General features: G+C 46.0%; 1 protein-coding gene across 4 annotated transcripts in view; it reads right to left on the bottom strand.

The window, feature by feature from the left end:
• The window catches only part of LOC138503575 (golgin subfamily B member 1-like), a 1,546,163-nt gene that overhangs the window by 34,729 nt on the left and 1,497,671 nt on the right, over positions 1 to 13,763 (bottom strand). For all 4 annotated transcript variants that reach the window (XM_069623402.1, XM_069623405.1, XM_069623404.1 and 1 more), the window contains one exon: positions 8,904 to 9,038. In XM_069623402.1, the coding sequence (XP_069479503.1) occupies positions 8,904 to 9,038 (135 nt within the window). The remainder of the gene's footprint in view (positions 1 to 8,903; positions 9,039 to 13,763) is intronic.

The following is a 13,763-nucleotide window of genomic DNA, read 5'->3' as shown; positions in this document are numbered from 1 at the left end:
GGGGCGTTGTTAAGTTTCTGATAAATTTCCTTGAGTTTGATGTTTGGTTGTTAGCTGTCAAGTTTTTTTTCTTTTCTTTTTGTTTTTTTGGAATGACTGCTGCAGGAGCGCCGTGTCCCGTCGGCTGTTTTGGATCAGGGGTTTTTCCTGATTAGATATTTTTTGCCAGGCTGTGGAAGATCCCAAACGAAGCCTTGGTGGTTTAACAGCTCGGAACAGCCGGTAAAGGCTCCGGATCTTGCAACTTCAAAATCTCTTTATTTTTCTCTTTTGTGTCGTTGAGACAAGTTTCCATTGCCTTTGCAGAAGGGGCTGTGACCCTTTCCTCCTGGCAACTAGATGCGGTTTGAATACTTGGATTTGCGTCTGCCAGATGAGGAATTGGGGCTGTTCGGGCTTTTTGTGTCAATTTATCCTCTCCTTTTGGCTCTAAGCCGATAGGACTAGCAGTAGCATTGAGTCCGTCGTCTGTGTTAGCTGAGCTTGAGTTTATCACACTGAGATTCGAGAAGGACCTTTTCATGAAGTCTAACAGGTCGTCCATTTGCTTTCTTCCTTCATTTGTCTGTTTTTCGATTAACTTGTATATCTTTCTGAAGCCATCATCTATCTCCGTGTGTTGGTTATGTTTTTGTTGTTGTTCTATTTGGACTACAGTTTGCATTTTTGAAACTTTTTCCACCAATTTGCCCAAACAAGCAGCATTGTTTTGTGTGGCTTCATTCAAGTTGTCGTACAGTTTTATGAAAGGAATTAGTGCCAGGGAAGTTGCAGCTAATACGTTGTTGTGAATCTGGATCGCTGCTGCAACAGATAGATTTGATTTGATTTCATTTTCCTTATCTGATGCACTTGTTGATTTATCACTGTCTGGTATTTTTGAATCCATACAGTCACATACCAAACGTGTCTGTTGAATCTTTTGCAAATGTTCCACAGTTACACTTGCACCATGGTTCGTTGGAGTGGAGCAATTTGGTGCCCTTCTGTCTCTTTTATTCTGCACTTTTTTCCCATGACCGAATGATTCAGTAAGGGAGCTTGCAGGTTTGTCACCAAATTCAATTGTCTGTTGTTGCCCGTGCACCGTCAGCTCGCCACTCCGCCCAGTTTTCACTGTGTATTCTTTGCTCGACTCACAATGCGATTTGCATTGTATATTAGCTATGCATGAGTCTATGTTGGTTGCTGACTCTATAGGAACCGGATTTCGGCAGCCAATTTTTTCATCTTTCTTTTTATTTGAGAAGCTGTCTGATAGTTTCGCTTTAATATTTTCGAAATCAGCTTGTAATCTCCGGGTAAGTCTTGCCTCCCGACCTGCTAAGTCGATGCCACTGTAGTTTGGACTCTCCATTGCATTTGGTTGATGTGCAATTTTTCTCTCACCTTCCATTTTTTTTTTCTTCCTGGTTCTCCTGGCGTTTCAGTATCATCTTTGAATGGTAACTGTATTCAATAGGCAGCGTGAGTCGCAACGGCTGTATGAAGCTAGTAAGACGCGCGATTTCTTCGCGATTGCTACAGCATGGATCTTGTTGGTGAGTTTCGAAATTAAATGTTTTGGAGTTTGGCAAAGATTGTGATGTTTCCATTTTTAGCAATTCTGCATCCGTCACGTCAAATGGGGAATAAAACAGGTCTTCGCCTACTTAATTTCTTCCATCTTCTGATTGTGATGGTAGAGCTGCTGGTGTTTTTGTGTTACCAACTGTTGCGCATTCCCCAAGTTCGTTTTTCTTGTCTTTGTTCTCATGGGACGTGAACAGCGATTTTGAGTCCGTTTTGCCAGAAGAGTCCGTCTTTCTGGCCAGGACCAACGGATCATACGCTTGTGATATCCTCATTTCACAGGCGTTCTTTGTGTGCTCGTTTCCTACTTTTTTACTGAGCCTGTTTTCTGTATTTTTTGCATTATTCGACGTCTGATTAGATGTAACTATTGACTCTGTACTGATGACTTCTTTGGGCATAGTGTTAGTTTCCTTGGAGTCTACATGTGGCACGTCCGTCCAGGGACAAGGTATTACATCCATTAACCTTGCTCCTATTTGTGAAGGTGAAGTTTCAGGGAGACAACGGCCAGCCAGATGAGCGAGTGCGGCAGGGCAGTTAATACTTTCATGGGGCGTAGGTGGATGAAGAGGCGTGTGGAGCGTAGAGGGAGACGGAGAGAACTGAACAAGTTCGAGCGCACAAGTGACTTGGGCTGGGTGAGCCACAGGCTCACCGTGTGTTAGCTCACTCCCCTTCCCCACCTCTCGCTCGCATGTTTTGTTTACTGCCAGTGGAACATCACAAAAAGGGCTTCCTCGCGCTTCAATGACTTTCGAGTTTGGCATTTTTGAGCTAGTTCCACACACGGTTGATGCCTGTTTTGCTTTGAAACGGGTTTGAGGACCCGTATCCATTTATTGATAGAGTCTTACCTTCCTCCTGACGTCCTTTCGCGGCCTGCAGCAAACTTGGACTCTGCACACGACTCTGCCACCAAACAGCCACACAACAGTCGGCGCCCTTTACCCCGACGGGCTTAACGCCGCAAGGGTGACTCGCGGCAGCTTAAATGTCCCAGTTGAAGTCACGTGATGAGTCACGTGGCGTTGCTGCGATCCGCCTCCTCCAGGAAGCAGCGTCGGGACAGCAGAGGCGGAGTCCGGCACTCAGTGATGTTGTGGGCAGGTAAGCGTTCTTTTATCCAAACGCAATGTCAAAATGCTGCAAACGCAATTGTTCGACATGAGCTAGGATTGAATTCCTTGGCTTCTCGTCACAATTGGCGTTTGTTGAAAACTTACCTTAAGATGAAGTTTCCAGAAGAAAACTCTTTATATGAAGATTTTTTCATTATGCTAAGGGAATCCAAGCCTAGGTCCATTGCATGTTTTCAACAGCGTATACAACTTATCCTAGAGAACATCAACATAGCAGCTGACGACTTACAAAGAAGATTGTGTACGGCTCATAAGCGTTTATTTTGGAATGACTGGGCTGAAACGTGCGAACAATTAACACAGTATTCTTCATTTACTGAATACGCACATTTCAGACATGCTCAAACACCTCGCCTGCAATATCTATTATTGTTACCAAGTGAAGAAATCCGCGCAACATATATGCGCTTTCGCTTAGACTTGATACATACCAAGATGAGAATGAAACATTGGGCAAATAAAGATATTACCGCCGCAGACACTAGATGTAGATTTTGTAAAACACCTGAAATCAATGAGACCTTAAAACATCTTTTTTTGCTATGTCCAACCTTTGAAATCGAACGTCTAAAAATCATTTCCTCTTTTAGTCCCACCAACACTTTAAGTAGCAGAGAGTTGATCTGGACTCGATGTATGTGGGGGTCAAGTAATTCGATAATTCTTGCGACTGTTCGCTTGGTTAAAATTATAGATGCAGCTCTTGAGTCGTATGTGGCGTAGACTTAAAACCATGTTAAGTAATGAGATTTTCCTGATAGTATGCATATCAAGTATCCGCATGATTTTGCTGAGAAACTAGAGTTTTATAAACTTATTTTATCTTCCTTTATACATATTTTAACTATGTTTTTTTTGTATCTATATTTAAATGTTAAGAAGTTTGTTTAAGAGATGTATTTGAATTCTGCTGTAAATTTTGTAAAGGTGCGTATGCATCAAAAACAAAAATAAAAAATTAAAAAAAAAAAAAAAAAAAAGAAATGCTGCAAACACCTAGCCTATCAGTATTTTCACTTCTACTTTCCAGCTATACTGGGGTTTTCAGGCTTGGCACCGGTCAGTCTTCGGCCATGGCTTTCCAGCTCTAGCCCCACTGACTTAGCCTTATACCGCCTCTCAATTGTTGGCTTCCTACACAAGGCCAAAGGGGGTAGCTCTCACTGAACCTTCCTATGCAACTCTCTTCTTCCTTCCTCCAAGGACTTCCTTCTCTCTTTTCCCCCCACTCTACTCTCCACCTAAGGTTTCCAGACACACTTTCAATGCCTTCCTTCTCTTTCCTCCTTCCTACACTGCCTTGGGCTTTCCCTCAAATTCATTAATTTTCCATTGCCTTGCCTCCTCCCTTTACTCTCCTGATCTTTCCCTTCTCCAACGCCTTCCTTCTTTTTTCTCTCTCCTCCATTCTACACATCCTCACAAGGCCCACAATTGCTCAAAGCCAGCTCCCTTTTATACCTCTAATCTACTGGTAACTTGGGCTCCAAGAGCTGCATTGGAGACATCAATTATTTATTAAAAAGGGTGTGTGGATGGGTTAGGGCTGTGTGTCCCGTCCCCTCAGCCGGTGTTGCCAGTAGTGTCTGCATTATTGATAATCAACCTGTGGTTCTGCGGGCCAAGGACCTGGGGTCCATCATTCTGAGCTTAAACGGCCTATCAGGACAGCCTACTGAATTCGTCATTGTGCCTCCCTAGTGTGGTTGTATCTCATTTCCATTTGACTGCTGCTGGTGTTTGTTTGCGACTACCTTCTGCTCTTCGCAGTGAAGTGTGCTCAAAGCCCTTCTCCCACCGCACAGCCTAGAACTGTAATCTGCAAAATAGGGGCATCTGGGCACCTCAAAGTTATTGAATTATCTCCCTTTCCACCTGTTGGGGGGTTGCTGGAGACCTTGATCACAAAGTCAGAAATGGGGGTAAGTTCCCAGGCATCCCGGTACCGGTACACCTCCAGGGTTTTGTCACATAAAAGTTGTCCTTCTCCTTCCCCCACAACTCCTTTCACACCACCTCCTGGCCTCACTAAAGCGGCTTGGTCACTGAAATGTTCAGTTTGCCTTCATGGTGTGAGTCTGTGTCACACCAGATGATGCGATTCCTGGGTCTTCTTTATAAAAGTAGCCTAATTTCTCCAGTTATCGTATGCCAGTTCTCCAGTAGGTGAACTGGCATCAAAACCAATATTCAACACTTTAGTCCTGGCAATGGAATGTGAAGCTAAGTTCTTCCTGCTTGCTCCCATATTGGACACCCTTCCCCTAGTAGATCCCATCTTCAATTCACCAAAAATGATGCAGAAGAGTTGCATCCGGAAAACATAGTATGGGATACTGGAGCCCCCTGCATGTCATTCTATCTCCAGGGATGTATGTAAGCAACCTCTGCTGCATTTGATTCTAGAGACCCTGAGCTGCTGTACCTTCCTCCCGATAGGAATGGCAGCATCGGAGTATTTACAGCATTTAGCACCAGGAGCAATGAGGTCGCCATTATTTGTGCAGTGCTGTTCCTGTAAGAGCCCAGAATTACAAGAGCCCCTGCCACGCGCAAGGCTTACCTTGTTTGGGGAGGGGACATCTTGATCTCTCACATGAGGACCTGCATCAAGCAGGCACCCGCTGCTTTGCAACTAGGCTACTGTGTCAGTCCAGAAAATCTAGACATCCCTAGGTGGACGGAAATGCATGATAATTGGTTGGCCGAGGACCAACCGCCTCATTTAAAGTGTTAAGAATACATGCTCATTAGTTATTACGTAGCTATTGGCCCAGCTAGAAAGCGGCCATTTTAAGATGACTAGAATCGCCATTTTGTTTTCTCTCTGTTCTCTTTAACGTTGCCTCTTTTCCACATGTAAAACTGCTTTGCTGTAGATATTATTTCGCTTCAATGGTCCAAGGCTACGAAAACATGTTGAAATATTACACTGGAGAGCCAGACAGAAATGCCTGATTCCCTCCCTCAAATATCCTTGAAGACAGGGAGGAAGGCATTTAATCAGTACATGAATGCCAGCGAGTCTCTTGAAAGAATAGCAATGTACGAAACTAGCATTTAAAGAGTTGAATTCTGCTCTTCCTTACGGCCCCCCCTTTCTGAGCCCAGTGAGGCCCCGGAGAGCGGGCTGACCTCCAGAGCGAGAATCGAAACTTAAGAGATTGGGAGGCCTGGTATGCGCCAGTCTCCTACGCACAGCTTGCCTACAGAAACGCTGTGTTCTCGCAAACAAAGAATGATGTCTGTAGAACTGGAGATTGCAACCTGTTACTGAATATGGTGGTCTAAGGTGTCATATTTGTCACACTGGTCAATCATCGCCTCTAATTCAAAAGCAAATGAATTGGGGGCGGCATCAAATGTGTCATACTGTGACATTGGTCATTATAAGGAGCTCCTTTTGTATGTATGTAACTGATGTACGTCGCTCGTTTGCTTGGGTCCCCTGAGGTCTGTTTAGACACACGTTGCGGGGCGTGAGACCACTTGGCCAATAAGGACTATTTTGTATTGCAATAAACCCTAGATTTTGGGAACGGAACCTCATGTTTGGCGTATGTATTCGTGTCTGGTGACTTTGCCTTGTTTTCACATTCGAGGGTCCCTCAGGGGCCCCTTCAAGATGGCGACCGAATATGGACCCTCCCCCACTTGTTCCATCGTGTACGTTGTGACATGAGGAAGGCGACAAGAACGGCGAGGACAGGAGCGATCGAGCCGGGATCCAGAGGTGTACGGGGGCCCCTGTGAAAGCGATGAGACTCCTTTGCAGATCTGCGCACCGCTGATCCCTGATCGACGCACCTGGCCAGAGGACAAGGGGGCGAGGGTCCGAAACGATGCAGAGCCGAGATACGCAGACACAACGTCATTGGTTGCGTCAGTATACGGACGAATTGTGTCTTGAAGAAGACAAATTGATTGATCAGGTGAGTCGTGCCCTGATTCTTAAGTAATCCTGATATTGGTTGAGAGTTGATTTTGCTAAATCAAACACCCAGAGTAAGTTTGATTAGCCAAGGGTAAGGTTAAAACATGCCTGGGGTATTGTCTACCTTAGCAGGATTTTTCCGCTGCGGTGAACAATCTTTGGAAACTGGCCAGAAAGCACCTACGGGAGGAACGCCGGCTTATGAGATGTATGTAAAGTATGGTATGGGAGCGATAATGTTGTGAGACTTGGCATAAGCAAACCAGAAAACATGCACACTTTCAGTGGCCGAGCCATGGGAGTTTTGAGATGGGACGTATAGCTAACCTGGAAAAGGTGTTGATAAGTAAAAGAGCACGCCCTGGGGCACTAGACATTCTTAGGGACTGGAGGAGGGAAGTGATGCTCAGATTTAAAAGTAGAGAGAAGCATGCGTGCAGGCATAAGTCAAAGACGGAGAAAGCTGAGGAGAAGGAGGAGGAGTGTAGTAATAACTTGCGAAAGGCAAGACGGCGCAATGAATTAAACATAGAAAAAATATATCCACAAAGAGAGCTACACACGTCAGACGAATTAATAAACAAAATTTTGACTGAAACAAAGCAGGGTCCGAGGAGTGGAACCAAACAGAATACGTCAGTAGCTGTCGCTCAAACCCCTCCCGTTGCTCAGCCCCTCCCAACACCAGCACAGCCACAGGCTGAATCAGACATTGCACTGTCCACTAGCCAGCCAGCCCCGAGTGTTTTGCAACTACCACAACCCCAACAGACATATCCCACTCTCACTGCCCCCTCCCCACCTTCCGATCAAAAAGGTGCCACTGTTCCGACCGCCCCGCTCATGAGTGGAATCGAGCAGAATGAATGTATGAGAGTAACTCGCAGCGCGATCAGCAAGGAGAGAAAGCGCAAGCTGCAAGAACAGGCGGAAATGTATATAGACGACAATGATGAGGCATCCACTCTAGCGTCGCTGTATGACTTCAGAAGGAACAATGAAATACAGGTATTGTTGGAAGGCATGGGGGAATATTTGTCAAGAAAATGGAAAAAGTTAATTGGAAAGTTACCACCGCAGCGACTGTTGGATTTGAATGCATTAGCCCGTTGTAGAGGAAGGAATGTTGAGATAGAAGAGCATGCGAAGCGACTGTTTGAGATAAAGAATGAACTGGATGAAGAATATTCTGAAGTGTTGGCCACACCGGGGAATAGGAGAAAGAATATTGAGAGGGGTAGACAGCAGCGATTCTCGTCGCCAGCAGCGCAAACTAGTGCGGAGCTGAAGGCGTGCCTGCAGGAGGCACAAAAATGGATTTCAGATCCCAGTATTCCCATAATGGAAATACATGGAATATTTGATGAATACACTTTAGCAATGAAGAGGAGAGCGTTACAAACAATGGTAGAATATTTGACAGCTAAAGATAAACGAGAAAAAGGTGAGCCCCCCTGAAGTATTGGCGGTGTATAAGAGAGCGATGGAACGAAGGACAGGAGAAACAGCCTTATCCCTCGTCCTGGGAATATTGTTACATGAGAGGGAAGGGGGAGGATTAGTGAGTGAGGCCTTCCCCATGAGAGAAGTGCCCCCTACTTTTGTACCGAAGGTAGAGACTCCCGCAGTAGGCAATATGCCGGCTGTGGTAATCCTAGGGCATTACGCAGCTCAATTTGTGCATGTTCCCTTCTCTAGACAGGAAGTGAATAATATGAAACAGACAATCCCTGACATACGAAAAAATCCATCGCGTTTTTATAAAGTAGAGTCTTTATTGAAATCAGCGGTGCTCACAATGAGTGATATAGACTTAATATTCCCCGTGATTTTGCCAGCAGAGATATTCGTGTGTGGTGACTTTGCCTTTTTTCCACATTCGAGGGTCCCTCAGGGGCCCCTTCAACTGGGGGTCTCGTAAATCTTCCACAGCAGCAGACAAGAGAAACAGGGCTCAGGGAAAATGGACCCAGAGGTGGTAGCCAGGCCTTTGGTTGAATGAGCTCCGAGACCCTCTTGCACATCCATCCCAGCTAGATCATAGCATTCCGAGAGGAAGATCCACCTTGACAGGGTCACATTAAGTCAGGAATTAGGTGACAAAGCAGAGTGCAGTCATCCTAGTATACCAAAAAGCCCCATCTACTGGAATAGATCCATATTTCCTCTACTGAATTCTTTCAAGGAAGCATTCTGCGAATTACTGAGTGAGGAAGAATAATACAGAGAAAAGAGTTATTGAAACACCCGCCAACCTTTTATCTTGTTTTTCAGCAATTCGAAGAGCTTCTTCTGCAGCCTCTCTTCTATCTTTTTCTTCCTCCAGTTTCTCAGTCAGCAGGGCAATCTGTTGTTTAGATGAACCGTACTGATGCTCAATCTCTACAAGCCTACAATAAAAATAAATATTGCTTATGCCACAATACAAATAACTGTTTGTTAAGACTGCTGTATCTGAAATATTGGAGAATTTTGCAATAAGTACTGTTCAAACTGCAAAGTGCACAAATGATAAAATATAACAAACAAGTAATTTATCTGTAAGATTCTAGGTCACATGCTCAAATTGTACCATCTGGTGGCCGCATCAATGTTTATAAGTGTTCAGATGGATTTCTAAAATCAACAGTGGGGAGGAGATTTTAGGAGGCTACCCTAGTTATGTGAACTGAGAGTGTAGCCAAAACCCAATCAAGGTATGTGGAAAAGCAGTTAAGCCTTAGTCTCAGGAGTGAGAGGGAGTGGTCAAAGGCCTCAGATAGTTTAAACAGAATAACACACAATAATTCAGCTTAGACAGTCAATGTGTAAAAATACAACTATTGATTAGGCCTTAGGAACACACTAAGAAATGCAATTAATAGGTAGTAGTATCACACAAAACCATATATCACAAATATAGACATTCACCAGTACGTGCACTAACAATGCGCCAATCAATAACTAACCTGGTAATCAATCAGATGCAGATAAAATTAATACAACAAATAAGACACCAATTCCCGAAGTCCAGTCGTAAGATCTATCGGCTCCAAAACAGGGTTCTCCAGGGAAGATATTCTCACAAATGATGCAATGGGCCTGTGGTGGCGATTTAAAACAGTTCTATCATGTTTCAAAGTTAAATAAATCTTTGTCCAAAGACAGGTAAGTACTCCTCTCAATCCCAGTCCCAAGGTTAGCCCAGGGGTAGGGTACCTGACCCAGGTTCAACAGCCCAAGGTAAGCAGAAAGAGTTAGGGGACAAAGGGCTTTGCACCCAATGCTAACTTACGGAGGAAGTGGGAGGGGAAGGAACATTTATGTTACCCCTGACCCCAATTTTCCAAGGGCACACTGTGGATCATCTGGGAATCGCTGGGGACACGTTTGTCCGTCCTCTGCTCAGGTGAGGGGTGCCCAGAGGTTGCAGGGTCGAATGCTTCTTCCAGTCGCTATGTGGTGCACAATATTATCACGTGATCAAAATATGGTCCACAGGTCCCCCTTTGAAGAAATTTCTGTTCGGTCACCGCAGGTGCCCCGCGGACAAAAGGCGAACTGGTTGATTGTGGGAAAGCCGATGGCAGGGGGCTCGAGCTGAGTACCAGACATAAGTAGACCATTGTAGCTTGTAAAAACATAAGGGCGGACGGATTGTAATTGTGTTATGTTGTAAATAAAAGAGACATGAAGAGTAACTTGATTTTTGGGGATTATAAAAGGAAGAGAGATAAGGATACCTCTAATTCACGGGCTCACGAGAGACGGAAAGGGTACACACTATAGTTCCGTATCGGCGCATTAACGATTCCTAAGGGCTGAGCCTGTGAGAAGAGCGTGTATCAAACTCCCAGAGGGGTAATAACAAGAGAGGAGAATACACCAACTAAGGCAGTGGGGAAAGACGTACGTAAAGGAGAATATATATATATATTGGAAGTGCACATATGTAAAGGGTATAATATGGGTGTATAAGAGATAACGTGTTTAAAATGGACAAAAAATAAAGAACAGCACAAATAAATAAACATTTTTTTTCCTTTTTTGACAAAGGATCGACATCTATCAAAAGGCTAGAATTAGACAAAACCAAAATAGAAGCAAAAAAGACAGTTTTAAGATACTAAAAAACCAAGAACGGTATGAAAATAATTAATGAAAAGTGTAAACGAAGGAGCTAGAAGAACAAGTTACTCTCTTACCTGGTAACGTTCTTTCGATGGGATGGTCCGACGACGTATTCCATATCTATAACAGTAATCACCACAGCTGTGCTGCTTCGGAAAATCTTTCGGCGTCTGTGTCCTGCGTCGATGACGTCGATACACTGTCCTCGAGGTCCTCCGTCGAGCCGACATCACCAGATGTTATAAGTAGGACGCACGACGCCCGTAGCCTCAGTTGTAGTTTTTTCCCCAGAACGTGTGGCACCAATCTTCTGCCTGTATGACCACAGAAAGCCTTGAGGAAAGGTAATCTGCAATCGCATAAGAAATTCTGTAGCGGGGTAGGCATGGAGGGAGCAATATGGAATATGTCATCGGACCATCCCATCGAAAGAACGTTACCAGGTAAGAAAGTAACTTATTCTTCGAGGGGATTGGGTCCTCCGACATATTCCATATCTATGACAGACTCCCAAAGCAGAACCAACGTATGGAGGAGGGAAAAATAATTTAGAATATAGAAATTTAGAATGCCCAATCAAATTGCAGAGTAAAGGACCGCCTTGCCAAAGTGTCATACAAAAGTATGGACCGAAGCCCAAGTGGCTGCTTCACAGATGTTACGAATAGGAACACCCCTCTGCAGGGCAGTAGAGGCAGCCATACCCCTAGTAGAATGGGCCCGTAAGCCAACCGGAGGGTCCTTACCCGCCAAGCGGTAACATTCAGAAATTGCCAAGATAATCCATCTAGACAAAGTCTGCTTAGTAACAGCTTGTCCCAAACGCCTTCCAGCGTAACCAATAAAGAGCTGATCGTCCACTCTGACCCGTGACATGCGTGAAATGTAGAAACTTAAAGCTCTTCTAGGATCTAACCTATGGAGCCTCTCCTCTTCCTTACCAGGATGCGGAGGAGGATACAATGCCGGAAGAATGACCTTCTGGCTTAAATGAAATTCCGACACCACTTTCGGAAGAAAGGAAGGACGAACTCTAAGGACAACCCTGTCCTTATGAAACACAGTGAAGGGTGGCTTAACTGAAAGTGCCTGTAACACACTCACTCTGCGAGCAGAAGTGACCACAACTAAAAATACAGTGTTAAGGGTTTACAGTCTCAAAGGACAAGAATGTAAAGGCTCAAATGGAGCACCCATTAGGAACTTTAGAACAAGGTTCAAATCCCAACCGGGCACCTGGAAAGGTGACGGTGGGAACACATTAGTGAGCCTTTTCAAAAACTGAGAAATTAAAGGAATTTTGAAATAAGAACACTCCTCAGACGAGCGCTTAAATATGGACAGCGCTGCCAGGTAACCTTTAATGGTACCCACTTGCAGGCCCTTGTGGGCTAACGAAAGCAAAAAAAGACAGAACTACAGGAATGTCACATGAAAAAGGATCCACATTGGTAACCCTGCACCAGTAGCAGAACTTTCTCCAACGGCAACGGTACAGGGACTTTGTTGCCGGCCATCTGGCCGAAAGCAACACCTCCATCACGTCTTCTGGGAGGTCCCAATCCTTATACCTCAACCTTTCAGAAGCCAAGCGTGAAGGTTGAGGGATCTGAACTCTGGATGGAGAACCTGACCCCCCCCCCCTCCCGTGAGAGCAGATCGTCTCGGTAGGGAAGACGGCGTGGAGGGCAGATGGACAAGTCGAGAAGGTCCGGTACCACGTCCTCCGGGCCCATGCCGGAGCAATGAGGATCATCTGGGAACCGAGCCTCCGTAACCTCTGCAGCACTTGCGGGATGACGGGGACTGGAGGAAATGCGTACAGCAGTGGGCGTCTCCTAAGGCTCCTCCTGGAGGAAATTCCCGCGAGCAGAACCTTTCGCACTTCCGGTTGACACTGGAGGCGAAGAGATCCACTTGAGCGGTCTCCCAAAGGGCGAAGATCTCCCAGAGAATCTCCTGAGCCAACTCCCACTCGTGAGAGATCACGCTCTGCCTGCTCAGAGCGTCCGCCTTCTCGTTTTCTTCTCCGGCCAGATGAACTGCCGAGATCGAAATTTCCTGCTGGATGGCCCAGAACTAGAGCTGCAACCAGAGCTGCATCGCCTCCCTGCACAGAGGTAGTGGCCCTGCCCCCCCCTTTTTGTTGAGGTAGTGCATGGCCACCGTTTTGTCCGTCAGAATCAGGACATTCTTTCCTCGCACAGTCAGCAGAAAAGCCTTCAGGGCAAGCCTGACGGCCCTCAGCCCCAACAGATTGATATGGAGTCTGGACTCTGACTGAGACCAACGACCGCTGACTGTCAACTCGTTGGCATAAGCTCCCCATCCTGTGAGGGATGTGTCCGTCACGATCGTCACCTTCGGCAAGGGTAGCCAAAATGGAGCCCCCCTCATCAGATTGCCTTCGTCGGCCCACCATAGAAGGTCCTGAGTGACCGAGGGCAGCATCTGAATGGGGTCCGCCATCCTGCCGGAGGACTGTGACCACTGCATCTTGAGAGCCCATTGCAGAGATCCCATCCGCAACCTGGCCTCTGGCACCAGAAGAATGCAGGATGCCATGAGGCTGAGCAACCTCAAGAATTCGAACGCCGGGAGACTCTGGGCATGTCGAAACTTGTGTACCATCTGCTGAATGTGATGAGCCCTCACCTGGGGAGGAAAACACTGCCCCAGGGATGTGTCGAGCACTGCTCCGATGTACTGGAGCCGCTCAGTTGGCGTCAAGTGGGACTTCTTCAAGTTGAGGGAGAAGCCTAGCTTGTGAAGGAAGTGGCAGGTGACGGACAGATGATCCAGGACTTGCTCGGGAGAGCATGCCCTGATCAACCAATCATCCAGGTAGGTGTAGACGTGAATCCCTCCTTTCCTGAGATACGCTGCCACCACCACCATGAGATTGGTGAAAACCCTCGGGGCAGAGGTCAATCCGAGCGGCAGGACCCGAAACTGAAAGTGCGAGTCGCCAACCGCAAACCTCAGGTACTTCTTGTGCTTGGGAT

The sequence above is a fragment of the Ambystoma mexicanum genome, chromosome 11 (assembly GCF_040938575.1).
Source record: "Ambystoma mexicanum isolate Mex_15411 chromosome 11, UKY_AmexF1_1, whole genome shotgun sequence".
NCBI classification, from domain to species: Eukaryota; Metazoa; Chordata; class Amphibia; order Caudata; family Ambystomatidae; genus Ambystoma; species Ambystoma mexicanum.
This window is presented reverse-complemented; position numbering and strand designations above follow the sequence as displayed.